The sequence below is a fragment of the Abramis brama genome, assembly GCF_963993115.1.
Source record: "Abramis brama genome assembly, chromosome: 2".
Classification (NCBI taxonomy): Eukaryota; Metazoa; Chordata; class Actinopteri; order Cypriniformes; family Leuciscidae; genus Abramis; species Abramis brama.
The window spans coordinates 2,073,320-2,101,262 of NC_139964.1; the positions used below are offsets into that span (position 1 = coordinate 2,073,320).

General features: G+C 40.5%; 2 protein-coding genes across 3 annotated transcripts in view; both read left to right on the forward strand.

The window, feature by feature from the left end:
• LOC311077458 (NACHT, LRR and PYD domains-containing protein 1 homolog) overlaps positions 1–27,943 on the forward strand; it is a 160,959-nt gene that overhangs the window by 86,394 nt on the left and 46,622 nt on the right. The window lies entirely within an intron of this gene.
• LOC311077459 (NLR family CARD domain-containing protein 3-like) overlaps positions 1–27,943 on the forward strand; it is a gene marked incomplete at its 3' end in the record, with an annotated part of 351,403 nt that overhangs the window by 17,469 nt on the left and 305,991 nt on the right. Inside the window, exons 2-3 of one of the 2 annotated variants that reach the window (XM_084105968.1) lie at positions 2,809–2,862; positions 21,469–23,332. The exons of the other annotated variant lie outside the window; for it this stretch is intronic. Of the exons in view, the coding sequence (XP_083962094.1) occupies positions 2,809–2,862; positions 21,469–23,332 (1,918 nt within the window). Of the gene's footprint in view, positions 1–2,808; positions 2,863–21,468; positions 23,333–27,943 lie in introns of those variants that run through there. 2 annotated transcript variants of the gene reach the window in all.

Consider the following 27,943-nt stretch of genomic DNA (forward strand, 5'->3'; position numbering starts at 1 on the left):
TATGGACGTAGTGTCCGTGACGTCACCCGTAGGGTTATGAAGACCGTTTTTGAAGCCTAAAGTGGGCGGAGCCGACCGTCGCCATCTTGGCAGCGTGTCACTCCCGGATAAACGAAAATGGGCAAAGAGGCGGTACGTGGGTGGAGCTGAGGAGCCTGGATGCTGAAACCACGCCCACCTATCTCGACATGAATCACACGATCAAGTTGTCTGCTTTAAATATTAATTAACTAAACGGATGAGTTATAAAAAAATTCACCCCCCTCACAGTTGTTATGAAGGGCAAAATTAGCTGTATAGACCAAAGCCACATAGAGAACCAGGCTGTAAACATGTTTTTTCTGCTGTAAAGTTGGTAATTTTAACATGGGGGAGATACAGATTCAAGCGGCCAGTTGATGAATTGCAGTTTAACTCACTTCAGTGTTGGTTTCAAGAGAGAGACTCTTTTTTTTCAGAGCGGAATCGGTCAGAGATGCTCAATCTTTTCCTCCGAATCACATTATATTAATCAAAGAAAGGGATTCTCATTGGTGAAAAGGAAATAAAGATCAGCCAATCAGCAGACGCCGCTGCCCTTTTTTAAATATTCAGAATAGATTATAAGAGCAGTTTCCTTTCAGATTATACATCATGTTCATCCTGTTAATACATTCTTATAGAAATTCAATAAAGACATTAATACAAATTGTTATTTTTTGTAAACAGCACCCAGTGACTATAGTACATTTATTTAGGCTTTGCCATCATATCGTTATTATCGAAAGATTTCTCCCAATACATTTAATCAGATTTTTGTGTGCAGTTTATTATCAAGAATATTACAATATTCATAAATCAATAAAACTGAAACCCTTCAGAAACAGAAGACATCACATTTACTAGATTATAATAATCAATTTCTCATGAATAAAACAAACACAGATAAATGTGATGTATATTGAAAGAGATGTGGAGTTTAAATTAATTACAAAAAAATAGTTCAGAAAAACAGAACTCAAAATTGAAGTAGCCTAAGTGGAAAGGAATGAATAGAAATAAAGAATAACAGATGAAAGCAAGGCGTAGAGATTGAGGAAGTCATGATGTCACACACTCCAGTATACAGTAGGAGGCGCTAAACATCCTTCACAATAGAACTAAACCCGCCAGAACACTAAATGAACAAGAAGAGAAATGGGCGGTTTTTTGTTGTTGTTGCCCTGAGGCCTCTGCGCATGCGCAATCTGAGGAAACACCTTTGAGCAGAAACCGAAAGCAAAGAAGATCCTGAGGAAATGTAAAATCACCTTCAGAAGTTTTAAAACACACATAAATATCTCATTACGGTAAGTTAATTATTGTCTATGTGTCTGTCTGTCCGTTTGCATTTTGATTATTTCGAAAACCGTTCATCCAGTCGACTTCACAAGGGAGTGCAGTGTCGCATTTGGTGCAATATAGACAGACACGCGAGACGCGATACGTTCAGAATTAATAAACTTTTAATAAACTACAGAACAGCGCGAGCGGGAAGCGGCTCACCTCACACGGGCAGGGCTTATGCTCCGAGAACGGACACTGCACTAGTGATATTAAACACATCTTCCCCATGAACAACACAAAGTAAATACACTCGCACATAACACACACACACACACACACACACACACACACACACACACACACACACACACACACACACAGGTCTGTTAACTTAAGCAATACTTTTTAATAAGGTAGTCTGACTACTGACTAACAAATTACTGACACAGTAAAGGGTAGATTTAAATAAAGAAAAACGAAATTTAAATAAAGAAACGGAATTTAAATAAAGAAAAAAACGAAATTTAAATAAAGAAAAAAAAAACGAAATTTAAATAAAGAAAAACGAAATTAAGTTAAATTAAAAACAAGATTAATTTAGATTGATAATAACGGGTAAGGAGCGGACGTATTGCCTGCGATAATTAATGCGATTTGGCTCAGCTTGTCAGTTAACTACGGCTCTGTGTAGTAAATGCCGCTTCATCTGAAAGCAGCTGATGGTGATTTACTACTAATCAAGGAACCGGCTACTGACGAGATGCACATAACAATGTCATTCGATATATCACCCAGCCCTAAGGTCCAGCATATCTGATAATGTTCGACCTTTAATGTGATGCAAAATAAAACAATTATAAATTTCATTGGACCCTAATAGCCCTTTTTGAGTCATTTCACAAGTTGTGAGTGTTGGAAACATGACTGTTGGTATACCTCATCCTCATTATTCAAAGACATTCACCATTATCGTCACCTACTGGTACTCACCACTACTTGTCTCAATAAACCAGTTTCTCACTCCCCAGTAAGCAATTTTGCATATAAAAGAAGTCTAATAGCCGTCCAAACACAGCTCTGACATCTAGGCCTAAACAAGGCTAATTTTGGGCTGTCAGTGAAAATGTAATAGATGAAAATGTAATAGATGTCTAAACGTAGCCCAAGAATAGACTAGACGTCAATTAGACAGCAAATGAATTACTACATATAATAGACAACAAAATATAGCCTAACTTAAGGATTCTGTTTACTCAAATATAACACATTTACATGACAATCCATCAAAAAATAAATAAATAATGTTAAAAAAATAAATGTTTTATTATATTGTATTTTTATATTGCCTTGCTGCTGAGATTTGTTCTCTTTTTCCATGCACAGTTTCTGAAGTCAGTTTCTCATTATGGAGAACAGCGTGAAGAGGAAGAGATCTTCATCTCCAGATCCCAGCTGTGTGTCTGTGAAGAGTGACAGATCAATGACTCCTCCTCCTGACCCCAGTGATGAACCAGTGACCTCTGACCCCAGTGATGAACCAGTGACCTCTGACCTCAGGTGAGTGTAAACCTGTAGTGGTGAATTAACTGTTTTATGGGAGTCACACACACACTGAATTCACACAGAGAGATGAGATTTGCAATAGGGCTGCAACTAATGATTATTTTGATATTGGAATAATTTTTTTTTTCTCAATGAATCAGATGAATAGTCAAAAATATAGAATGAATATGAATTCTTAAAGATGTATTTTTTTATGTTGTAAAATGTAATTTAAATCCATAATTAAAAATTTTTTGTTCCACATCCTGCCCAATGTTGTCTTCAAAATAATGTGTAATTTAAAGGCTATGAAATAAGTGAATGAATCTCTCTAGGCTTTGCTGTACATTATATGTGCAAAAAAAGGTTAAAATACAAACATTACATTCCCAACCTAAAAACAACTGATTGCTTCCAACTAAAAGCAGAAGCTGAAATGTCTGAATTAAAAATTAGGGGTGTCCCCGACTATGGATTTTCATAGTCGAATCAGAATCGTCAAGTCTTGCCTATAGTCGACTAATAGTCGAATCATGTGTATGGGGGCGGGTCTTTAAAGGTGGTATCAGTGATTTCAGGCCCAAAAATATTTTTATCACATTCATCTTTCACAATCAATCTTTCCTAACGATCCGCTAGCTGCCCGCCCCATAAGCATGCCGTCAAAAAACCGTGTCTCTGTAGGCAGCCTAGGCTCTGAGTTCTGCACACAAAAACAAATAGTGTTCCAACCAATCACCGACAGGGGGAGGGTGTTGTGAGGTTTTGTGCTCGTGTACGGCTGCACACGAAGTCAGAGCTGAAGAAAAAGCTGGCTCAAAACCTCACAACACCCTCCCCCTGTCGGTGATTGGTTGCAAACACTATCTGTTTTTGTTTTGAGTGTTTGGCTAAACCATTTGTTTTTGTGTGCAGATCTCAGAGCCTAGGCTGCCTACAGAGACGCGTTTTTTTGACGGCATGCTTATGGGGCGGGCAGCTAGCGGATCGTTAGGAAAGATTAGATGAATGTGATAAAAATATTTTTGGGCCTGAAATCACTGATACCACCTTTAACATTTCAATGCCGAGATGTACAGAAAATCACACAAATAAACAATTAATTTAATAAGTTAAATTAGAACAGAATATACCTTTCTAATAAATAAAAATACAAAACGAAATAAATCAGAATCAAGTCTCAAGATGAGGAGCAAATGTGTGCAACATGCCTAAAGTGCAGGGGAACATATATTCAAAACACAAGCCACAAATAGTTAGATTAGATAACCCTGACAGATCAATAAATAAAATAAAAATAAATAAATTATTAAAATAACGAGAGTTAGTCAGAATTTTCAACTTTGTATTTTTAATAGGGCTGTCAGTTAACGCGTTATTAACGGCGTTAACGCAAACCCATTTTAACGCGATAAAAAATTTTTAGCGCGAGATTAACGGTCTTTTTGGCCTAGCAAACTTTGTCGTTTTTTCACATGCTTTTGCAACAGGACGCGGCATGCGCGGCGCTGCTCTATAAAACCCATTCATTTCAATGGCTTGCGCCGCGCGAGGACGTTTTGTTGCTTCGTTGACCAAAGCGCAAGCGGATCTAGCTAGACCGGAAACAAAACAGCAGGCACGCGCACACACTTGTTTGGGCTTGCGAGCCGGCCAAATAGGTTAACGTTACGTTTTGAGTGGATGACGAGCGCGAGACGCCGAAATGGATGCCAATAAGATTCTGAATGGAAAGTTTACTTTTAAAAAGTTGCCAAATGGTTCCATTGACTAGACCAAAGTGATCTGTGTGTTTTGTCGTTGTGAACTGAGCTATCATCATCGCAGTACGTCCAGTCTGAAACACCACTTGATGATGGCCACACACACACACACACACAGCTGATGCGAATTCTCCAAACCCTCGTCAATATCAGGACCTCGTCAGGATTTCTTTCACCCTTTTATTGATGGACAGTGTTACATTGTGTGAGAGATTATTTGCTCCAAGTGAGAATGTTAGTGTGAAATTGAACACAGTATTGCCAATGTTGTTTTCAATAATAAAAAAATCTGCACAAAGCAAGCCAATCCGCTTTTTTCATGTTGATAAGAGCATTAAAATGAGAAAAAAAATAATGGGACAAAAATAAATCAAGAGACATTTAGAATAGATAAAAATGTGCGATTAATCGCGAGTTAACTATGACATTCTTTATTCTTTCTTTATTCTTTATTCTTTATTTCAAGGATAGCCCCTTGAGATGTACCATCTCATTTTCAAGGGGGTCCTTACAATCATAACGAACAATACAAGATAATAAAGAGTAAATATTAAAGATAATTTCAACCACATAAGCACAAAGACATACACACACTCACATACCCACACACTCTCCAACAATGCTCCCCGAAACTAGCCCCCATGAATAAATAAGTAAATAAAAAAATAAAAATTACAAAAAAATAAGATCCCTCTGCGAAAAATAGTAGACATTTGTACACATAAGCATACTATACACCCCCTTATAAATACATCTGCTTGCATGCACAAATAAAGAATACAATACATGTACACAATATATATACGATAAACTGGACAGTGAGTAATGTGAGTCCAAAACCAGTTTAGAAACAAAGGCAGGATGTTTGAAAATGCGTGATTAGAGAAGATTTGAAAATATGAAAAGAAGTGATCGACCTAAGTGAGGAAGGAAGGTTATTCCAATCTGATGGAGCTTTATATTTGAATGCACGACGACCAATTTCTTTACTGATTCTAGGTGTAACTAGAAACAGTTGATCCAAGTGCCTTAGGCTATATTGAGAGCTGAAAGGGATTAAAAGATCTTTCAGATATGAAGGAAAATTAAAATGAATACATTTGAAAATAAGTGTTAACCAATGGAGTTGCCTTCTGGACTTCGGGGCTGGCCAGTTCAAGGACTCGTACATTAGACAGTGATGGGTTCTATAAGGACACCCGAGCACAAATCTGCAAAGACTATTATATACCACATTAAGAGGATACAGATTTGTTTCAAAGGTGTTACCATAAATCACATCAGCATAGTCCAGTATTGGGAATATAAGTTGTGTAATAATTCTTTTCCTGACTTCTTGTGAGAAGCAGTCAGCAGAACGATAAAGTGATTTCAGACACCCAAATATTTTCTTAGTGATCGAATTAATATGAAATTTAAAAGATAGCTGGGAATCAAGCCAAAGGCCTAGATATTTAAGTTCTTCCATTTTATCTATTGCTGTTCCATCAAGAAGGCTAATAGACCAGTTACTTAACAGCGAAGGATTAGGTCGAGTGCAAAACAACATATTATATGATTTTCTCTTATTCAACAGAAGCTTGTTTGAGGAAAACCAGCCTTGAACCAAATTGAAATCAGATTGTAAAGAGTACTGAATTTGTGAAATATCAGAGCTGGAAAAGTATAATACAGTGTCATCTGCATATAAATGAATTTGACAATCAGAACAGATTTGAGAAAGATCATTAATAAAGATTGAGAACAAGAGAGGACCTAAGGATGAGCCCTGTGGAACACCTTTATCAATGATCTTGAAATGTGATTGACTTCCTAAAAAGGAAACACACTGTCACGGTTGTGAATTCATTGTTTCCTCTGTGTCTCGTGTCATTGTTGTTTACATGTCTGTGAGTTTGCGTGAGTGGGCGTTGTCCCGCTCACGTGTTTGTTCAGTGCTCCAGCTGCTCGCAATCTTCTCATTCTCCACCTCAGCTGATTCACATTACCGTTCCCTATTTATACTCACTCACCTCTCCATTCCAGTGTCCATCCGTTGTTTGCCTGTTCCTGCTTGCATGTTCGTGTCGTCTTCCGGGTTGTCGTGTCTACAGTGGATCCCTGTTGTTTCACCGCACCCGAGCACAGACCACCGAGCACCTGCACTCTGCACCGAGCACTTGACCATCGAAGTCCCTGTGTGTCCGAGTCTGAGCGTCTTCCCCTGTGTGGACCGTCCGGAGCTGCTGTTTACTCGCGAGATCGCGACCACGCCTTGAGAGGAACCTTCCTTCCTGAATTGTCTTATTCTGTGTTGAAGTTCCAATAAATATATTGTTCACCCGCAATTGCTTCCAGTTTTGTATCATGACAGAACGGATGGACCAAACGATGGGAGCAGCGGGTGATTCATCGGCTTCCTTAGAGGATTTCATTCGAGTGTGCATCGGCCGGATGGATGCACAGGAGCGCAGCCAGGGGGAGACAGGACGCGCCATCCAGACTCTGGTCACACAGGTGTCCGAGCTCACCCAGCGATTCCATCAGCTACAAACCCCCACTGCGCCAGCACCTCCAGCAGCACTTGCAGTTCCCCCCACACCACCCGTGCCTCTCTCCCAGTCGGAACCCAGACTGCCCACGCCTGAATTATACTCTGGTGAGCCGAATTTCTGCCGTCCATTTCTGACACGTTGCAGTATGCATTTCTCATTACAGCCCAGAACTTTCGAAAAGGAGGAGGCGAAAGTAGCCTTCGTGCTGACGCTATTGACTGGGAGAGCGGCGCTTTGGGGAACTGCAGTGTGGGAGAATCGAGACCAGTGCTGCTCCTCGTTCCAAGCCCTCTCGGCGGAGATGAGACGGGTCTTCGATCGAGCCGTCGAGGGGAAGGAGGCTGCCAGGGTCTTGACTGACCTACGTCAAGGAGACCGATCGGTGTCAGATTATTCCATCGAGTTTAAGACCCTGGCGGCCGGGTGTCGCTGGAACGAGGAGGCGCAGTGGGACCATTTCCTGCATGGGCTGGCCGAACGTGTCCAGAGAGAAATCTACGCCCTGGACCTTCCTTCAACGCTCAATGGACTCATAGACCTGGCCCTGAGAGTGGACGCCCGTCTGTCCAGGATAGAGCAGAAAACAGCCACCAACCCAGTTCCGAGTAGGAGTGAGAACCAGCGGTCCAGCGGCCTGGACACGTTCGGCTCCCACGATCCCGAGCCCATGCAGGTGGGGCGAGCTCGGCTTTCCCGGGAGGAGAAAGAAAGGCGGAGATCCCAGGGCCTTTGTCTCTATTGTGGTGGCAACGGACATTATGCCTACAGCTGTCCAGTAAAAGGCCCAGCCCGATAGTAAGTTTGAGGCTACTATCGGGTGGGATCTCCGCAGGTAAGACCTCATCCACTTCCACCATCCTCCCGGTAAGACTGAGATGGTCAACTCTGGATCACCACTGCACTGCACTCATTGACTCTGGGGCAGAAGGTAACTTTTTGGATCATCAGTTTGCACTTCAATTACAGATTCCCCTTCATACACTTTCCCAGAAGATCACAGTCAACGCATTGAACGGACAGACTTTACCCCCCATCTCCTTGGTCACCGAGAAACTTACACTCATCACTTCTGGAAATCATGCTGAAACCATATCATTTTACATCACTGACTCTCAACTCACACCCATAGTTTTAGGACACCCTTGGCTCAGTTTACACAACCCCCGCATCGATTGGAAGAGACGTACCATCTCAGCTTGGAGCACCGAGTGTCACAGTTCGTGTCTTGTGTCTGCTTGTTCTGTTGTTTCTGTTCCTGTGTTACAGGAGGAAGCGGTGGATTTATCAAACGTGCCCGAGGAGTACCGTGACCTGAGTGAAGTGTTCAGTAAGTCTAGAGCTGCTTCTCTCCCTCCGCATCGTCCCTATGACTGTGCTATAGATTTATTGCCAGGTAAGTCTCCGCCTAAGGGCAAGATTTATTCACTTTCAGTTCCTGAGAGAGAGGTTATGGAGAAATATATTTCTGATTCTCTAGCAACCGGGTTCATCCGCCCTTCCTCTTCTCCAGCGGGGGCGGGGTTCTTTTTTGTGGGGAAGAAGGACGGTTCTCTGCGACCTTGCATTGATTACCGAGGGCTGAATAACATCACGGTAAAGAATACTTATCCTTTGCCGTTGATGTCTTCAGCCTTCGAGAGGTTGCAGGGAGCGTCTCTCTTCACTAAATTGGACTTGCGTAATGCTTATCATTTGGTCCGCATCAGGGAGGGGGACGAATGGAAGACTGCTTTTAACACCCCCAGGGGGCATTTTGAATATTTGGTTATGCCTTTTGGGCTTTCCAATAGTCCCGCAGTCTTCCAGGCACTAGTCAATGATGTGTTGCGAGACATGATCGATCAGTTCATATATGTTTACCTGGATGACATATTGATTTTTTCTTCGTCTCTCCAGGAACATGTGCAACACGTACGACTAGTACTTCAGAGGTTGCTAGAGAATGGGCTTTTTGTCAAGGCGGAGAAATGCGTTTTCCATGCACAGTCAGTTCCTTTCCTGGGACACATCGTGTCGTCTGAAGGTATGCTTATGGACCCTGACAAGGTTAAGGCTGTGGTAGAGTGGCCAATCCCAGATTCCCGCAAGGCCCTGCAGCGGTTTCTGGGATTCGCCAACTTCTATCGGCGTTTTATTCGCAATTTCAGCCAACTAGCCGCACCTCTGACCGCCTTGACCTCTCCCAGAACTGCGTTCAGGTGGTCAGACGCAGCTGAGGCTGCGTTTGCCAAACTCAAGAGCCGCTTTGTTTCAGCTCCCATTCTCATAGCCCCTGATGCTTCACGTCAGTTCGTGGTAGAGGTCGATGCGTCGGAGGTGGGGGTAGGTGCAGTGCTTTCACAACGTTCACCTTCAGACGACAGAATGCATCCCTGCGCGTTTTTGTCACATCGATTATCTCCTGCCGAACGAAACTATGACATTGGTAACCGGGAGTTGTTGGCAGTCAAGTTAGCTTTGGAGGAATGGCGTCACTGGTTAGAGGGTTCAGGGGTACCCTTTACAGTCTGGACTGATCACAAGAATTTGGAGTACATTAGAACCGCTAAAAGATTGAACTCCAGGCAGGCTCGGTGGGCACTTTTTTTCGGTCGTTTCGATTTTACACTTTCCTATCGTCCGGGTTCCAAAAACGTCAAACCCGATTCTTTGTCGCGTATTTTTGATCGTCCCGAACACGAAGCTACTCCTGAGCGCATTTTTCCTGAGAACCTGATTATCTCTTCGCTCACATGGGAGGTCGAATCGAAGGTCAAGAGGGCCTTAGAAGGGGTAACGCCTCCGATCCGGTGCCCACCTAACCGCTTATTTGTGCCGGAGGAATTACGATCAGAAGTCGTCCAGTGGGGTCATAGTTCCAGTCTAGCTTGTCATCCAGGGGTGAGTCGTACCATATTTCTAGTTAAGCAGCGATTCTGGTGGCCCCTGATGGCTCGTGATGTTCGCAATTTTGTTTTGGCTTGCTCTAGTTGTGCCATTGGTAAGTCGTCCAATCGACCTCCAGCTGGGTTACTTCAACCGCTGTCGGTGCCTTCGAGACCTTGGTCCCACATCGCTCTAGATTTTATCACCGCCCTCCCACCCTCCCAGGGTAACACGGTAGTTTTGACCGTGGTGGACCGATTCTCGAAGGCAGCCCACTTTATTCCCTTGCCCAAATTACCTTCAGCCAAGGAGACAGCGGTGGCAGTCGTTGATCACGTCTTTCGGTTACATGGCCTCCCGACAGACGTGGTTTCTGACAGGGGACCCCAGTTTGTGTCCAGATTTTGGCGAGAGTTTTGTAAGTTACTGGGGGCGACGGTCAGTCTGTCCTCTGGGTTTCATCCCCAGAGCAATGGCCAAACTGAGAGAGCCAACCAAGATTTGGAAAGATCATTACGATGTTTGGTCTCCAAGAATCCCTCCTCCTGGAGTCAACAACTTTCCATGGTGGAGTACGCCCACAATACGTTACCAGTGTCATCCACGGGCCTATCTCCGTTTAAGTGTAGTGTAGGGTACCAACCACCTGTTTTTCCTAGTGCTGAGTCCGAAGTCGCGGTCTCCTCCGCCCACGCCTTCATCCAGAGGTGTCACCGTACTTGGACGAGGGCCCGTGAGACTCTCCTCCAAGTGCGGGAACGCACCAAGGCCAAGGCCGATCGCCACCGGTCAAGGCCTCCCGTATACGTCGTCGGTTCCAAAGTGTGGCTTTCTACTAAGGACATTCCGCTCCGCTCCGTTTCCAATAAGTTGGCACCCAAATTCATTGGCCCGTTTTCTGTCACTAAGATCGTTAGTCCGGTGACAGTCCGCCTCAATCTTCCTCCAGTGTACAGGAGGATTCATCCCGTTTTCCATGTGTCCAAAATTAAGCCCGTCTTTTTTGCACGCATTAATCCGCCAGCCCCGGTTCCCCCCCCGCCGCGTCTCGTAGATGGGGAACCATCCTATTCGGTTCGTCGTATTCTGGATTCCAGGCGGAGGGGACGCGGATTTCAGTACTTGGTGGATTGGGAAGGTTACGGTCCGGAGGAGAGAAGTTGGGTTCCTGCTCGTGACATCCTGGATCACTCCCTTATCGATGATTACAATCGACAGGTAAGGAGTTCTGGGAATGCCGTGAGGCATTCCTAGGAGAGGGGGTACTGTCACGGTTGTGAATTCATTGTTTCCTCTGTGTCTCGTGTCATTGTTGTTTACATGTCTGTGAGTTTGCGTGAGTGGGCGTTGTCCCGCTCACGTGTTTGTTCAGTGCTCCAGCTGCTCGCAATCTTCTCATTCTCCACCTCAGCTGATTCACATTACCGTTCCCTATTTATACTCACTCACCTCTCCATTCCAGTGTCCATCCGTTGTTTGCCTGTTCCTGCTTGCATGTTCGTGTCGTCTTCCGGGTTGTCGTGTCTACAGTGGATCCCTGTTGTTTCACCGCACCCGAGCACAGACCACCGAGCACCTGCACTCTGCACCGAGCACTTGACCATCGAAGTCCCTGTGTGTCCGAGTCTGAGCGTCTTCCCCTGTGTGGACCGTCCGGAGCTGCTGTTTACTCGCGAGATCGCGACCACGCCTTGAGAGGAACCTTCCTTCCTGAATTGTCTTATTCTGTGTTGAAGTTCCAATAAATATATTGTTCACCCGCAATTGCTTCCAGTTTTGTATCATGACACACACTGACTTCTATTATGAAGAAATGAATTAAAAAATAATAAAGAGTTCGAAGAAAGACCAATGGCATACAATTTATCTAAAAGAAGATAATGATCAACCATATCAAATGCTTTTGAAAGATCAATAAATATAGCACCCGTAAGCATATTGCTGTCAGCTGCTGACAGTATATCATTTGTAAATTTTAAAAGAGCAGTGGTGGTTGAATGGCTAGGTCGAAAACCTGATTGATATGGAGATAATATATTATAGTCTGTAAGATATGTAGATAATTGAATAAATATTAGTTTTTCAAATATTTTTGCTATACTATTGATAATAGAGACTGGTCTATAATTATTGGTGTCTGAAGTGTCACCTCCTTTATGAAGAGGGATTAGTCTAGCACTTTTCCATGAAATGGGTGTTTCACAAGATGCTAAAGATAAATTAAATAAGTCAGCCAGTGGAAAGGACAAAACATGAGAGGCAAGTTTAAAGAACTTAATTTCCAGACCATCTGGACCAGCATTACATCCAGAACTTAGACTATCAATAACCCGCTGAACATCAATTGGAAAAATAGTTTTAAAACAAAAGGAACTGCCACACCTATTCTGAGTCGATGTAAGACCAGAGTAAGTGTAACCGGACAGAGAGCTGCCAATTGTAGAAAAGTGCTGGCTGAATGCCTCTGCAATTAATAAAGGTTCACTCACAGTTTGATTGTTTAATCTAATATGTGTTGTAGAGCTTTTAATACATTTATTGGTTATACCATTGATTCTCTTCCAAAATTTCTTCGGGTTCTTAAAATCAGTTGATAGGCAATCCTTATAGTAATTTGCTTTAGCATTTCTTGTATTGGTTTTACATTTATTCCTTAACTCCTTATATACATTCCAGTCAGTAGAGTCCTTTGTGTTACAGTATTTTTTCCAGGCCTTGTCTCTTTGTTTGAATAAGTATATGAGATCTCCCTTGATCCAAGGTAGATGTCGACCCTTGACCCTAATTGATATCCAAGGAGCATGCTTGTTAATAATCTCAAAAAACTCGGTATAAAAAAAATTCCAAGCATCTTCCACAGATGGAATTAATTGAAATCTCTCCCAGTTTATATTTAATATATCCTGTATAAAGAGTTCAGGATTAATTTTATTAAATTGTCTTACTTTAATCAATTTAGAAGGAAAACGAGGCACTTTAATTTTCCAAATACAAAAAACCATAGAATGGTCACTAAAAGAATCCGGTAATACCCCAGATTGTAAAATCCTGTCAGGGTGGGAGACTAGAATCCAGTCAAGCAAAGAAGAGGAACTGGGACCGACTCTAGTAGGTTCAGTTATAAGTTGAGTTAGATTTATACTGTTAAAGAGATTGCGATCTTTTTGAGATGAGCGATCTAGCCAATTAGAATTGAAGTCACCTAATATAATCTTTTCACATTTGCAGTCTAAAGAATTAATGGTAGACAAAATAAAATCAGTAGTTTCTGCTGGCGCAGCTGGAGGTTTATAAATATTTCCAATGATTAATCGTTTGTTTTCATGAAAAATGATTTTGACAAAAAGGCCTTCAAAATGCCGGGGATACTCATTTGGAAGAACAAGTTCTGCAGTCAAATTTAAAGATACATATATTAAGAGGCCCCCACCTCTTGAACCTCTATCATTCCTAAATAGAGCATAATTGTCAAGTTTGACATCATCATCAGAAATATTGCTGTTTAGCCAAGTTTCAGACAAAGTAATTACATGGGGTTTATTATAGGTAAGCCAGGCTCTCAATAAATCCATTTTCGGTGGCAAACTCCTAATGTTCAAATGAATAACATACAGCCCTTTAGCACAATTCATTGTTCCAAAGTAACTGAATAAATATGTGTATAATCTGGCAATAAGAATGCACACAGAGCATCATCGCAGATTGAGGTATATAGCAGGCAGAATAAGTGGAGAGAGAGGCAGAAGGAGAGCAACAAACAAAAACACAGGCACACGCACTCACACATAGACCAAACAGGAAAGCGCATACGGCATTGGAGTAAACACATACAGCTCTTTCCAAATAAGTAATAATAAAAAATAAAAAATAATACGCAGCTCAATCTACATGGCTCAGCATAATGCGAACATATCAAATGAAAAATCCAGATCTACTAACAGTAAGATAAAGGGCTTTTATGAAGTCGTCAGAAGACAAGCAAACAAAAATAAGATAATAATAATAATAATAACAATAATAATAATATGCTTCGACAGCTTCATAATTTATTAGCTTCAAAAACCCAAAACAATTCTATAATTTTACTAAACAAATTATTTATGGGCGTCTATCATACCCAGTTTACATCATTTAGACTAACCCATCTTTTAGTGATAAGCTATTTTACAACACTTGTGTTATGCTATAGCCTACGGCAAACAGTAATAAAGCAGCCGCCACTAGCATTGCACATAAACAAGTTTGCCAAAAAGAAAGCAAAAGTAAAGCAGCAGTTGCCAACACAGTTATTCTATCAGCAACAAGACTGAATATATGAAACATAAACTCAATGCCAGTCCGATGATTAAATAAATTCACAGATATAAATAACAGAAGAAAATAAAAAAAGTTCATCAGCAGGCAATGTATTATGCTAGCGCTGGTACTATCCACTGATCACCAGTCATTAGTCTGTTGCCATATCAAAGTCAATGGAGGAGTTATTGGAGGAAATTGCACTGAGGAATTTCTCAGCTTCACCAGGAGTATGAAAGAAATGTTTCTTACCAGCGTGGGTAACTCTCAGCGTGGAAGGAAAGATCAGGCCATATTCAATGTCCCGATCACGGAACTTTTTCTTCACAGTATCAAATTCTCGGCGTCTCTGGACTACACCAGCGGAGAAGTCCGGGTAAATATAGACTCGAACTTCTTTTGAGGAGCCCTCTCGATTCACAGCCCTCACTTTGTACTGAAGGAGGTCCTTCTTGTCCCTGGCTAGTTTCATTATCTTCAGCTTGTCTTGGAAATGTTGAAACTTTACCAAGATAGGCCTGGGACCCTTGGCTTTAACGTTGTCCATGATACCGATGCGATGACAACGCTCAATCATAGGAGGAACGGAGAAATTTGTTTCACCTAGGAGCTGTGGAATCAGATGATTCATGAAGCCGAGAATATCTTTGGCCTCAGCCTTCTCAGGAATGCCGATGAATCTTAAATTAGAGCGTCTGCTTCGGTTCTCGGCGTCTTCAGTCCATGCTTTAAGGTCAGTATTTTCCTTTTCGAGCAACTTTACGCGTTTGACCAGATCAGCTATGTTATCTTCGTTTGCGCTAACTCTCAGCTGAATCTCATTGACCTGATCTCCAAGCATATGAAGTGAGTCATCTATTTTCTCCAGACTGGGTCGAAGTGAATCTATTTTAGAGTCAATATGTGAAATCATGTCGAGCTTCATTTGCTGCATCATATCAAAAATGCTTTGGAGAGTAATTGGTTCACCCATTGTGAGGCCAGTTGCGTTTCCACTCGCACAGAAAGAAGGGTGAATTCACAAAGCTCATATGGTTGAAGCTAGAGGCTGTTTTAGTATTTCTTTCTTGTTTCACCACATGTAGATCGTTAGCACAAAATACTTTTTGAAGTGAAAATATAAATCACAACATCCTTAGTAGACAAATAGTAGAGCCAGCAGAAGAGAGCTCACAGCACTCACTCACTACACGGCAGCCACTTCACTCTGACCACATCACATCAGTTTTGTCATTAATGCGATTAATCGCGATTAAATATTTTAATCGTTTGACAGCACTAATTTTTAACTGCAGAAACAAGAATAAATGCTAAACTGGAGTGGCAGTCTTTAGCTAAACATGTTCACAGCATCCAAAAATCAAATTAGAACCGGCTGAAAAGTTTTGAAATCACTTCTACCCTAACGTTACCTGATCGAGAGAGTGTCCGTTGGAGTCTTTTGTGCATGCGGATAAAATACATTCTAAAACACTTAACGTGAAAAACGTTTAACGACTTAATCTCCAAAAATAGTTCAATTAAAATATGAAAACGCTTTACTATAGGAGTACTATTCTGGGTTCATCTGCTTATCTGCACATAGTATGGTTTCTTAATAAAGTGTGTACTGTGTACATACATTAAGCCACGTTAAAGTGCCTTTTAAGCGTTTTAAAAGCTTTTTTCACGTTAAGCATTTTAAAATGTCCTGTGGAAAACCAACTTGTTAACGTTGGCCGGCAGAAGTGCGATCATGGTTTTCCTGATGCTAAATCCAGCCTTGGAGGATATCCTTTCTGAGGGTGTACATTCACACTTTAGATTTTCTTATCCCAGACATTGTTAAAGTGAAAGTGAAAGTGAAAGATTGAAAGTGAAACTTAAATCTGTCACGGGTGTGTCACGCACGTTAAAAAATATTTATTAAAAGCTTCTTTCTTTGCACATTTTTATATATAGCATTATCATAATAGGCTGAATATTAATATATTGACAGACATGGAACCGATCCAACCGATATAGATATTATACCGCAAAGTGATGAAGTCACTGACCATTACATGGTAACTTGCATATTACGTACTGCTGTAATATGTCATGCGGCGCCGCGTTATCAACCAGGCAGAACAATCCTTCCATCCACCATAGATAATTTCTCGAATTGCTTATCTGATCTGTCTCAGCTGCTGCCTGAACCCAAACAAACAGATGAACTAGAAGAACTAACTAACACTATGAGCACTATTCTCTCTAGAACATTGGATATTGTTGCACCTATTAGATTAAAAAAGGTCAGAGAGAAAATTAAAGCACCGTGGTACAACAATACTACGCATGTTCTAAAGAGAGAAACCCGTATTTTAGAGCGTAAATGGAAACAAACTAATTTAGAGGTCTTTAGAATCGCGTGGAAAGACAGTATGTCACGTTATAAAAAGGCCCTAAAAGCGGCCAGGGCTGAGCATCTCCGCGAACTAATAGAAAATAACCAAAATAATCTAAGGTTTTTATTTAACACCGTGGCTAGACTAACAAATAAACAGACGTCACCCGAACAAAATATCCCGTTACAGTTTAGTAGTAATGATTTTATGAAGTTCTTCACTGAGAAAATAGAAAGCATCAGAACCACAATTGTAAATGTTCAATCTTCAATTGCGCCTTATAATTCAGCCTCAATTATCCCCCCGCAAGAACAATTACAGTGCTTTACAACTATAGAACAAAAAGAGTTAAATAAACTTATCACTTCATCTAAAACAACAACATGTTTATTAGATCCTATACCAACTAAGCTACTGAAAGAAGTGTTACCTGTAGTGGAAGAGCCTCTCCTCAATATTATTAACTCGTCTTTATCTTTAGGTCATGTTCCAAGAAAATTTAAACTGGCAGTTATAAAACCTCTCATTAAGAAACCACAATTAGATCATAATAACCTAGCAAATTATAGACCCATTTCAAATCTTCCATTTATGTCTAAAATATTAGAAAAGGTGGTGTCTGCTCAATTGTGTTCTTTCTTGCAAGAAAATGATATCTATGAAAAGTTTCAGTCTGGTTTCAGGCCGCACCATAGCACTGAAACTGCGCTCGTTAAAATCACAAATGATTTACTTTTAGCTTCTGACCAAGGCTGTATCTCAATACTAGTTTTACTTGATCTTAGTGCTGCGTTCGATACTATACATGAATATCAGATGATGTCACCAACGTCTCCTCACTGACGTCACTCACTTCTAAAACTTGTCTGCCGCCATCTTGAGTACCTTATTCGGCAAGATCGATGTCAGTTGCAAAGGAACTAGCTAGCTATGCTTTCACAACACGGTAACATAAATATAACATAAATGTAACATAAATGTAACATAACATAAATCTGTAACGTTCGTTATTTTGAATAGAAATCATCACTCAAAAAGCATTCATTCACGTCTTCTCCGGTTTATTTGTGTTCAAATACATGCAATACAGTATCCGCCAGGGCTATTAGTCCAATGGTAATCAGTGTTTGGTGTAGGCAATCAGTACAGTGATTGATATGACCAATGAAAACTTTAGAATCAGCTGCAGGGCGGGATTTCCGCTGAAGTGGTTTGGAAAACAAAACAAAATCACGCTTCTGTTCTGCCTGCGGTCCTGCATGACTTCATCATTCTGACATCCGTGATAACAAAGCTAAAGTAACATCTCTTCACCTGAAACAAGAAGCTAATAAATGCACGGTTTGAAGTATATGTGATTTGTGTGTGATTTTCGTGTGATTGGGGTATTTTCATATGAATAAAGAATGTTTACAGTATGCATGCTAGGTAAGAATAGGCCATAGCTTCATATAAAATGTTAAATATAACATATTTCAAAATATTTTTTTGACTTGAAACCATTTTAAACCGCGACCGGAATATGATACAAATCCTCGATGGTGTTTTAAAGTGAGTTAAAAGTAAAAGTGTAATATTAATCAATTAAATTGTGTCATGTAGCTTTATGCTACCTGTTGTGCTAATGCACCTGCTGCAGGAGCTATTCTATTCCATACAATAATTTTTTTTAAAGAATTCAAATAATGTTTCAAGAATAGTTATTTTTTTGTTTGTTTTCTAACAAGACTTGAGATAATAGGTTTGTCAGTACCATAGACAGTACTCGGTAGGTACTCAAGATGGCGGCAGTCAACTGGAAAAAGAGCGGATGACGTAAGAGGTCACGTGACTGATATTCATGTATAGATCACACAATACTCTTAGATCGACTACAAAATTATACTGGTGTTCAAGGACAAGCATTAAAGGGTCATGAAACCCCCCCTCTTTCAGCTCAAGTCTAGCTCACAATCTTTTTGAAAAATGCAACTTAAATGGGCGTGGATGGCTGTGATAAGAAGGGAGGGGAGTGGGTGTGGTCAAAGCCAGTGGCCCATGCATATCGACTGTCACTAAAAATCAGTGGTAAAACGTGAGGAAATGCTAGATTTTTTATAGCTGGCAAAGTTAAAGTATCATGAAATACACTGACACCTTATTTTTGTCCTTTCAAAAGTAACTGAATGCCCTGCTACACATATTAGCCTACTACAGTAATCATAATTCTATTTAAAACATATAAATGTACATGCATATGTATAATTATGCCATTATAAATATATATATTTGTTTATATACACACTATAAATGCATATATTTGAAAATAATAAATTTTCCGCGTAAAAAAAAAAAAGTTCCATACATAGCCTAGAGATCTACGCGCCCCCTAAACCCACATAATAAAGATGGACAGTGACATAGAAATTTGCACAAACTAAGCATACGTTCCATACACTTGAGGTATTATCGAAATATCTAAATTATAATAATGAGTGACTATTTAACAAAAGGCAAGTAAAACGGTCAGAGTTACATTTTAGACACACACACACACACACACACACACCTCTGAAGCGATAGAAAAGTCCTCGGACCGCATCACTCGCAAGAAAACTGCATTGTTGTACAAGGTCGAAGTCCACCATTCTCCCGTTGAATGGTCGCTACACACGCATAGTTTAGATGTGTCCGTGGTTGATGGCCAACCAACCGCCTGCAGTCAGATTCCAGCCCTGCATCGCGGACACTGGAACTTTTGCACCACGAAAACAAACGCGCGTCCCATCATTGCCTCTCTCATCTACTACGCGAAATCACAGTTTGACATGTCTGTGGGAAGTTCCACGTGGTGTCATGAATAATTAAGAGACAGTATCTTCTCATTGGATAAGAAAACTCAGTCATGAATAATTATGAGACACCAATGAGTCATCAGAGTACTATAGTGCTCTGCCGACGTGAACATGATGAAGATTTTAAACCCGGAAGACGAAAATAGCGGAAAAAAACTAAAATTTAACCATTTTCCCCCTACTATTAAATCTAACAGATGCTAACATTGTCTTCAATGGTGTTCAACACACATACCTCTGTTAAAATCTCAGAAAATTTGGTTTAGGGTTTCATGACCCTTTAAGCTGGTTCAGATCATACTTATCTGACCGCTACCATTTTGTCTATTTAAATGGAGAAAAATCGATCATAACTCCAGTAAACTATGGAGTGCCGCAGGGATCTGTGTTAGGCCCTCTATTATTCTCAGTATATATGATGCCACTTGGAAATATTATAAGGAAACATGGAATTAGTTTCCATTGTTATGCTGATGACACTCAAATATATATTTCGTCACGGCCAGATGAAAATGCTAAATTATCCAAATTGACAGAGTGTGTTAACGATATAAAAGATTGGATGACGCGTAATTTTCTTTTATTAAATCCAGACAAAACAGAGGTACTACTTATCGGTTAAAAAAACCACCCGCAAAACCTCTCGCAATACAACTTTAATATAATAGGATGTCCTGTTACTTTATCCTCTACAGTAAAAGACTGAATGTTATACTCGATTGCAACCTGTCTTTCGAAAATCATATTTCATATGTTACAAAAACCGCCTTTTTCCACCTTAGAAACATTGCTAAGCTACGTAATATGCTATCAGTTTCTAATGCAGAAAAGTTAGTTCATGCATTCATGACCTCGAGACTAGATTACTGCAATGCTTTATTAGCCGGTTGTCCTGCATCCTCAATAAACAAGCTACAGTTAGCCGCTAGAGTTCTTACTAGATCAAGAAAATATGATCATATAACACCGATTTTATCATCTCTGCATTGGTTACCTATAAAGTTCCGTATTAATTACAAGGTATTGCTACTGACTTATAAAGCCCTAAACGGCTTAGCTCCAGTCTATTTAACGGATCTTCTATCGCCCTATAATCCATCGCGCTCTTTAAGATCACTTAATTCAAGGCTTTTGGTCATACCTAGGATATCCAGAACCACCAAAGGAGGGAGAGCATTTTCACATTTAGCTCCAAAACTCTGGAATAGCCTTCCTGATAGTGTTCGTTGCTCAGACTCGCTCTCCCAGTTTAAAACTAGATTAAAGTCGCATCTCTTCAGCCAGGCATTCATATAATATTTTTAATCTTACAGTTCAAATTACAATCCGGCCTCTAGTTAATAAACATTCTCCCAAGGTTTTTTTTTCTCCATTGGGTCACCTGATGGAGTTTTAGGACACCATTAGGTCATTTGATGGAGTTTTTCGGTTCCTTGCCACTGTTGCCTTTGGCTTGCTCAGTTGGGGATATTCTGGGGATATTTAATCTGATTTTATCAATCAATAAATTCCACTAGAAACAAACCTTGTTGTATTATTTTAATTTAATACTGTGAAGCTGCTTTGGTACAATCTGTATTGTGAAAAGCACTAAACAAATATACTTGACTTGACTTGACTTGACTTGACTTGACTTGACTTGACTTGACGGAAAACCGGTCGTTCTATGTGAAATCAGACATTGAGCGCCCTCATATAGCCAAAGTGGCATGATCAGTTTCATAACACCTCTGCGAAGATTCGACCGTGAGATCGGTAGTCGAATCAGGCTCCTCCAATCGAAGCATCGAATCTTCGACTATTCAGGGTCACCCCTATTAAAAATGATAATAAACATGAAAAAAAGTGTTGAACTGAAATGAAACACATTAATTGTACAGAAAATACAAGATTGACAAGATTGTGTAGATTTAGATTTTAATTTTCATGTTCTTAAATCTGTGCAATCTTTTGTTTTTCTCAGCAGAGTTTATAGAGATGATCAGACTGGAGACCAGGATTCTCCTCAACCAGTGAATGATGAACTACAGAGAGTCAAACACAGACACAAAGCCAGCATGAAGAACAAGTATGAGAGATTATTTGAGGGACTGAAACTCCAAGAGAATGAAACCCTCCTGAACAGGATCTACACACAGCTCTACATCATAGAGGGAGAGAGAGGAGGAGTGAATGAAGAACATGAGGTTTTACAGATGGAGAAAACAGCCAGAACACAACACTCTCAAGACACTCCAATCCACTGCAATGACATCTTTAAAGCCTCTCCTGAACCAGGACGCCAGGAGAAAGAGCAGATCAAGACTGTTCTCACTAAAGGCATCGCTGGAATTGGGAAAACCGTCTCTGTGCAGAAGTTCATTCTGGACTGGGCCGAGGGAAAAGACAATCAGGATGTAGATTTCATGTTTGTGCTTCCATTTCGAGAGCTGAACTTGATCCGAGATCATCAGTACAGTCTTCACAGACTTCTGCTGGACTTTCATCCTGAACTTCAAGATCTGGACTCAAAGATTTATGAGGAGTGTAAAGTTGTGTTCATCTTTGATGGTCTGGATGAAAGCAGAATCACACGGATGTTTTCAGACGCTCTGGAAGTTTCTGATGTGACTGAGACTTCATCAGTGGGTGTGTTGATGTCAAACCTCATTAAAGGAGATCTGCTTCCCTCGGCTCTCATCTGGATCACCTCCAGACCAGCAGCAGCCAATCAGATCCCCTCCAAATACATCCACCGTCTGACAGAGATTCAGGGATTCAATGAGCCTCAGAAGGAGGAATATTTCAGGAAGAGAATCAGTGACGAGCATCAAGCCAGCAGAATCATCTCACACATCAGAAGAGCAAGAAGCCTCCACATCATGTGCCACATACCCGTCTTCTGCTGGATCTCCTCCACTGTGCTTCAGAAGCTCCTGGAAGAAGATCTGAGTGCAGAAATCCCTCAAACTCTGACTGAAATGTACATCCACTTCCTGCTGATTCAGATCAACATGAGGAATCAGAAGTATGAAGAGAGAGATCCAGAGAAACTCCTGCAGTCCAACAGAGAAGTGATTGTGAAACTTGTTGAAGTGGCTTTCCATCAGCTGATGAAGGGCAATGTGATGTTCTATGAGGAGGACCTGATTGAGAGCGGCATAGACGTCACTGACGCCTCAGTGCATTCTGGGATTTGCACTGAGATCTTTAAGGAGGAATCTGTGATTCATCAGAGGAAAGTCTACAGCTTCATTCATCTGAGCGTTCAGGAGTTTCTCGCTGCTTTCTATGTGTTTTACTGCTATTTAATGAAGAACAAGGAACCACTGCAGCTTCTGGCTAAATTCAGGTCTGGTGAAGTCTCTCTGTATGATCTACTAAGATCAGCAGTATATAAAGCCCTTGAGAGTGAGAATGGACGGCTGGATCTGTTCCTGCGGTTCCTGCTGGGCGTCTCACTGGAGTCCAATCAGAGACTCTTACAGGATCTACTGACACACACAGAGAACAGCTCAGAGAGCATCAGGAGAACCACACAGGACATTAAAGACATGATCAAAGATACACTTGGTTTTCATACTCTCTCAGCTGATCAATCCATCAATCTGTTCCTCTGTCTGCTGGAAGTGAAAGATCAGACTCTGTCCAGAGAGATTCAGGAGTTTGTGAAATCAGACAAACACTCAGAGGAGTTTCTCTCTCCGTCTCACTGCTCTACAATCTCCTACATGCTTCAGATCTCAGAGGAGGCGCTGGATGAGCTGGACCTCAAGAAATACAACACATCAGCTGAGGGGAGAAGAAGACTGGTACCAGCTGTGGTCAACTGCAGAAAAGCTCTGTGAGTGTTTAATCATTAATAGCTAAAGAATCATTTTTAATAACACAACTTACATCTTTACAGGGGTCATGACATGGAGATTTGACATTATTTATTATATTCCCTGAGGTTCACTTATACTAGGGGAGCCAAACTCAGTTCCCTAGAGCAGTGGTTTTCAAACCCTGGGTCGCCAGGATGATTTAAGGAAAATGCAGTTAGCAGTTTCAAATAGAGATGCGCAGATATCTATCGCGGTATCCAAATCCGATATTGTGCGTAAACTATTCTGTGTTATTGTAAAGCCTCAAAAAAGCTACAAAAACATTATAAAGAACCATCAACTTTTCGTGCACCATATTATAAGTGTTTTAAAGCCGATCCCTAGTTTAATATGATGTAGAAATTAATATTGAAGTCGTTAAATTCAAGTAAGTGCTTCCCTCCGCTGCGGCTGTCAGTCATTCTCCATTCAGCACTCAAACAGCGCATCACGTTCGGTTACGGCAGTCAACATGATGAAACTCTCTCCAAGATGATTCAGTGTTACTATTGTTATACTTGATCTGTAGATAAAGGTCTTTGGTTTCGCTTAAAATGACTTTATCTTTCTGGAGTTTATTGCTGTTCATGTAACTTTCTCCCGGGTGTCTTTTAGATCACCACACTGGAGTAGAGAGCGCTATACTTGTTCTTCACGCGCACAGGAACTGACATTATTAAACTGTTAAAAAGAAAAGGCTCAATTAGGGCTGCACGTTTTCAAGTTTTTCATTAACCGTTAACCGAGGCCCTTAGCGGTTAATACTCGGTTAACCGTAGTGTGCACGCCGCAACCCCGAGATAGGCGTAATTTGCGGGTGAGACATGTCCCCACCACTATTTTCTAAGGTCGATATTGTCCCCACCACTTTTGAAACATCTCGCGGCAGGAATACCAATACAAATAAACAAAACATCTCCAGTTAACTAGCAGAGCATTCATTTCGTTCGTTTTTTTTTTTTTAGGCGATCTAGCGCTGAAATGTTTTGTTTTTTAAATCAAGTGATCAAAGTGCTCGTTGCCGCTGCGATCGAGAAGGGTCTTGTAAAACGTGCTGAGGTATTATTAATTCGTGGCCACGAAACAATTCACCTGAATATTCACCAATTCACACACCAAAAAAAGGAATAAAAAGCTGTACGAGAATAGTCGGCCTTCACTGAAGAGCTATCTTCACAGGTAAGAAAAACAGTTTAATAATTATTATTAATTCGTGGCCACGAAATAATTCACCTGAATATTCACCAATTCACAAAAAATAGGTCTTTAGCATTCACTAATTAATAGTATCAAACTACAAATAACGTTGTAATTCGTTAAATCAAAATGAGGGAGGAAATTTGTTCAACGTGTCCACGATTTATTAAAACGAGGGAACAAATAAGTCGTCGTAACAACTAATTATTTAGATCAGTGGACAGGGCGCATAAGAACAAACAGTGAGAGAGCCCCGCGCGCGCGCACTCTCACCGCCTTCAAACAACACAAGCGCTGTATTGCTCTCTCTCCCTCGCGCATATCAACACAATAGTAAAAGGTCGGAAGACCGATTATGTTTAATAGATTAGTAGTTTGTTCAGATAAAGTGTTTGATTAGCAAGTACATGTTTGGGAAATGCATAATACTAATTGTATGGGTTAATGTAACGGTAAACGGACTCTGCGGGTAAAACTGTTGTGATGAAATTGCGCATGCGCAGGGTAAAACTGCTGGGGTAAAGCTGTGGCTCTGCGGCTCTGCAGACAGATATTATTGTGCTGCCATCAGTGGCGCGGATACTATGTTTGTTTCTGGCTCGCGCACAGCCTTCACTCTCGGACGTACGCTTTCTTTGCCCGCTTCATATTAGAAAACTGGTCTAGCGGTCTCTGGTGGTGCAAAAATGTATTACAACTAAATTCAATGACGCCACTTAACCGAGCAAAATGTTTCACTCGGTTACGCAATTTTTAACGGTTAATCGGTTAACCATGGACACCCCTAGGCTCAATAAACTATTACATTGATATAATACCGGAACTACGCATCAAATCTCTTCCCTTTTTGCTTTGAGGTTTTCAATGTGAAGCGCTGTGACTCCATGTTGCTTCAAGCGCATCATTCTGCGCACGGGATACGCATTTGCGCTTTGTGCCACTCTGTATTGGAACCTTTCATATTATTACTTTTGTGCAATGAAAGATTATTAATAGCCTTTCTTGTTCTGTCCTATCTATAATATGTTGCTGCCTCATTAAACAGCTGTGCTAAACATTTAAAAGAAATGTCTTTTCATTTTACAGTATATATTAGAAATGAATTGTTTTTCATGAATGTATTTTACTACAATATAAAGAGCAGTGAGTGACATTTTAACAGATTTAGTGCTACACTTATTCACTTTTTTTGTTCTCCATCTCCACTAAATGTTTTTTCACTAAATGTTTAGATTTTATACAATTATTGTAACTTTTGCTGTTGAATTTAATCTAAATATGATGGGTCAAAATGGGTTGTGTCAATTTAAAAAAGAAAAAAAGGTTGCTCTTTAAGTGTGAAAACCACTGCCCTAGAGGATCACGGTTTAGCTTCAATCCTAATTACACAAACCTGATACAGCTAATCAGGAGCTGAGTTTGGCACCCCCGATTTGTACTGTTAATAATCAATAAATCTGAATAAAGATTTTCCAACCTCATTCTGCCCCTCTTTCTGAAATGATCCGTGTTCAAGCGGCGGCTCTCAGTATTCACCAGTGGTATAATTTTCTAATGTCACTGCATAGGAAAAAGTATCAATGCCCCCCCCTGTGTTTTTAAAAACACCCGTATAAAATGGTCATTTATAGACAAAGAATTATTAAACTGCTTATGTTTTTTTAATCAAAATACTTTAGCTTTGAGATCAAGCTGCTGTCAGATCCAATACAGTTGCTGCTTTATCTTTGCACAAGTTTCTTTGCAAACTCTCTCTGAAAAAACTCAAAAACTATTTGTTGATGGCGCGAATGTATTTGCCCATGTGACGTCACAATATTCTAACAAGCCATTTTTGGAACTTGGCTGAATACTTTTTTTTTTTTTTAAGGACGTTTTAAGCTGTGAAACTTGCCGGATGTTTCAATGGTACAAAGACCTCTTATATGTCAAAAGAATTTAGTAATTTGAATACTACATTAAATGTTAAACTAAATGTCCCCAATTAAGCAAGCCAAAAGCCAATGGCAACAAAGGTGAAAAAAGGTGACAGTGGCAAGAAACCAAAACTCCATCAGGGCCGAATGGAGAAAAAAAATCCTTGGGAGAAACCAGGCTCAGTCGGGGGGCCAGTTCTCCTCCAGCCAGCGAACGAACAGTGTATGATTTAGGGGTGTAAGAAAAAAAATCAATACACTTGAGTATCGCGATATTTTATTTTGCAATACTGTATCGATTTTCAAAAACGCTATATCGATTTTTTTTTTCTTTTTTTTTAGTTTACGTGCAAAAATATTCATGGTAAGACAGTGGTTTACGTTCATGTTGTGTTTAAATCCCTACCACTAGATGGCTATGCTGAGACGCACCACTAGTGTCCTCGCCTAACATTTTTGCTAGACGTTAGCAGCTAACCGCGTAGCTATGGCTGAACCGGCTCCCGCTGCATTCCGTGCTGAAGTGTGGAATCATTTTGGTTTCCAGAGTAAAGAGGCACACTACCGATATCGACAGGAACCATGCAGTTTGTAAATTGTGTCTGGGAAAAATACTCTGGTAATACCATGAATTTGATTGCACATAATGTGTTATGTATTGTGACAGGGGCTATATGTATTTTCTTTTATTATGGCCTACTTGAGCATATAAAAATTTGCTCACTAAGGCCGGCGAGACACTGGCTGCTTGGCGTGTCCGTTTTTATTTCGGTTCCCATATTAACAGGTTAGAGCTTGCACACTGCCTGCGTGACACGCGGGTCTCGGAAAACGCGTGCATTCTAGAAATAGAATCGACGCCTATCACGCGACACGCAAGCGTGTTGGAAGCGTTTCCAGGCAAAATAGAATAGGAAAAGATGTTTATATGTCATTTTGACACGAATACATATTAATAAATGTCATTTTGATGTTTGAAAGGTGAACCTAAGAACAGGTGAACCACAATCCCAAACTGGCAGTTTGATTTTCTGTGTACTGAATTGTTTACCTAAAGTAAACTTCTTTGACTTTTATGCACATCATGTCTTTTTTTAAATAGCCTATTACTTTTTCTAAAATTATTGTCCTACTTTTAAAAAAATCCCAATATATCGCCTTATGCACAGTATCGAAATATATTGCAATATATTGAATCGTGGCCCATGTATCGTGATACGTATCGTATCGCCAGATTCTTGCCAATACACAGCCCTAGTATGATTATGATTCAGGCAGCATTACTAATTAATCGCACAATTTGCTGTGATTAATCGCAATTAATTGCATTTCCTCCAAACTTGTAATCATCAAAATTTAAATGTGGAATCACTAATTAAATCAAACACACAAAAAAGGGGGAAAAAAGAAAAATGTCCACACAAATTGGACAGAAAATAGCCCTATATTAAAATATAAAACATCAATATATTATTCTTCA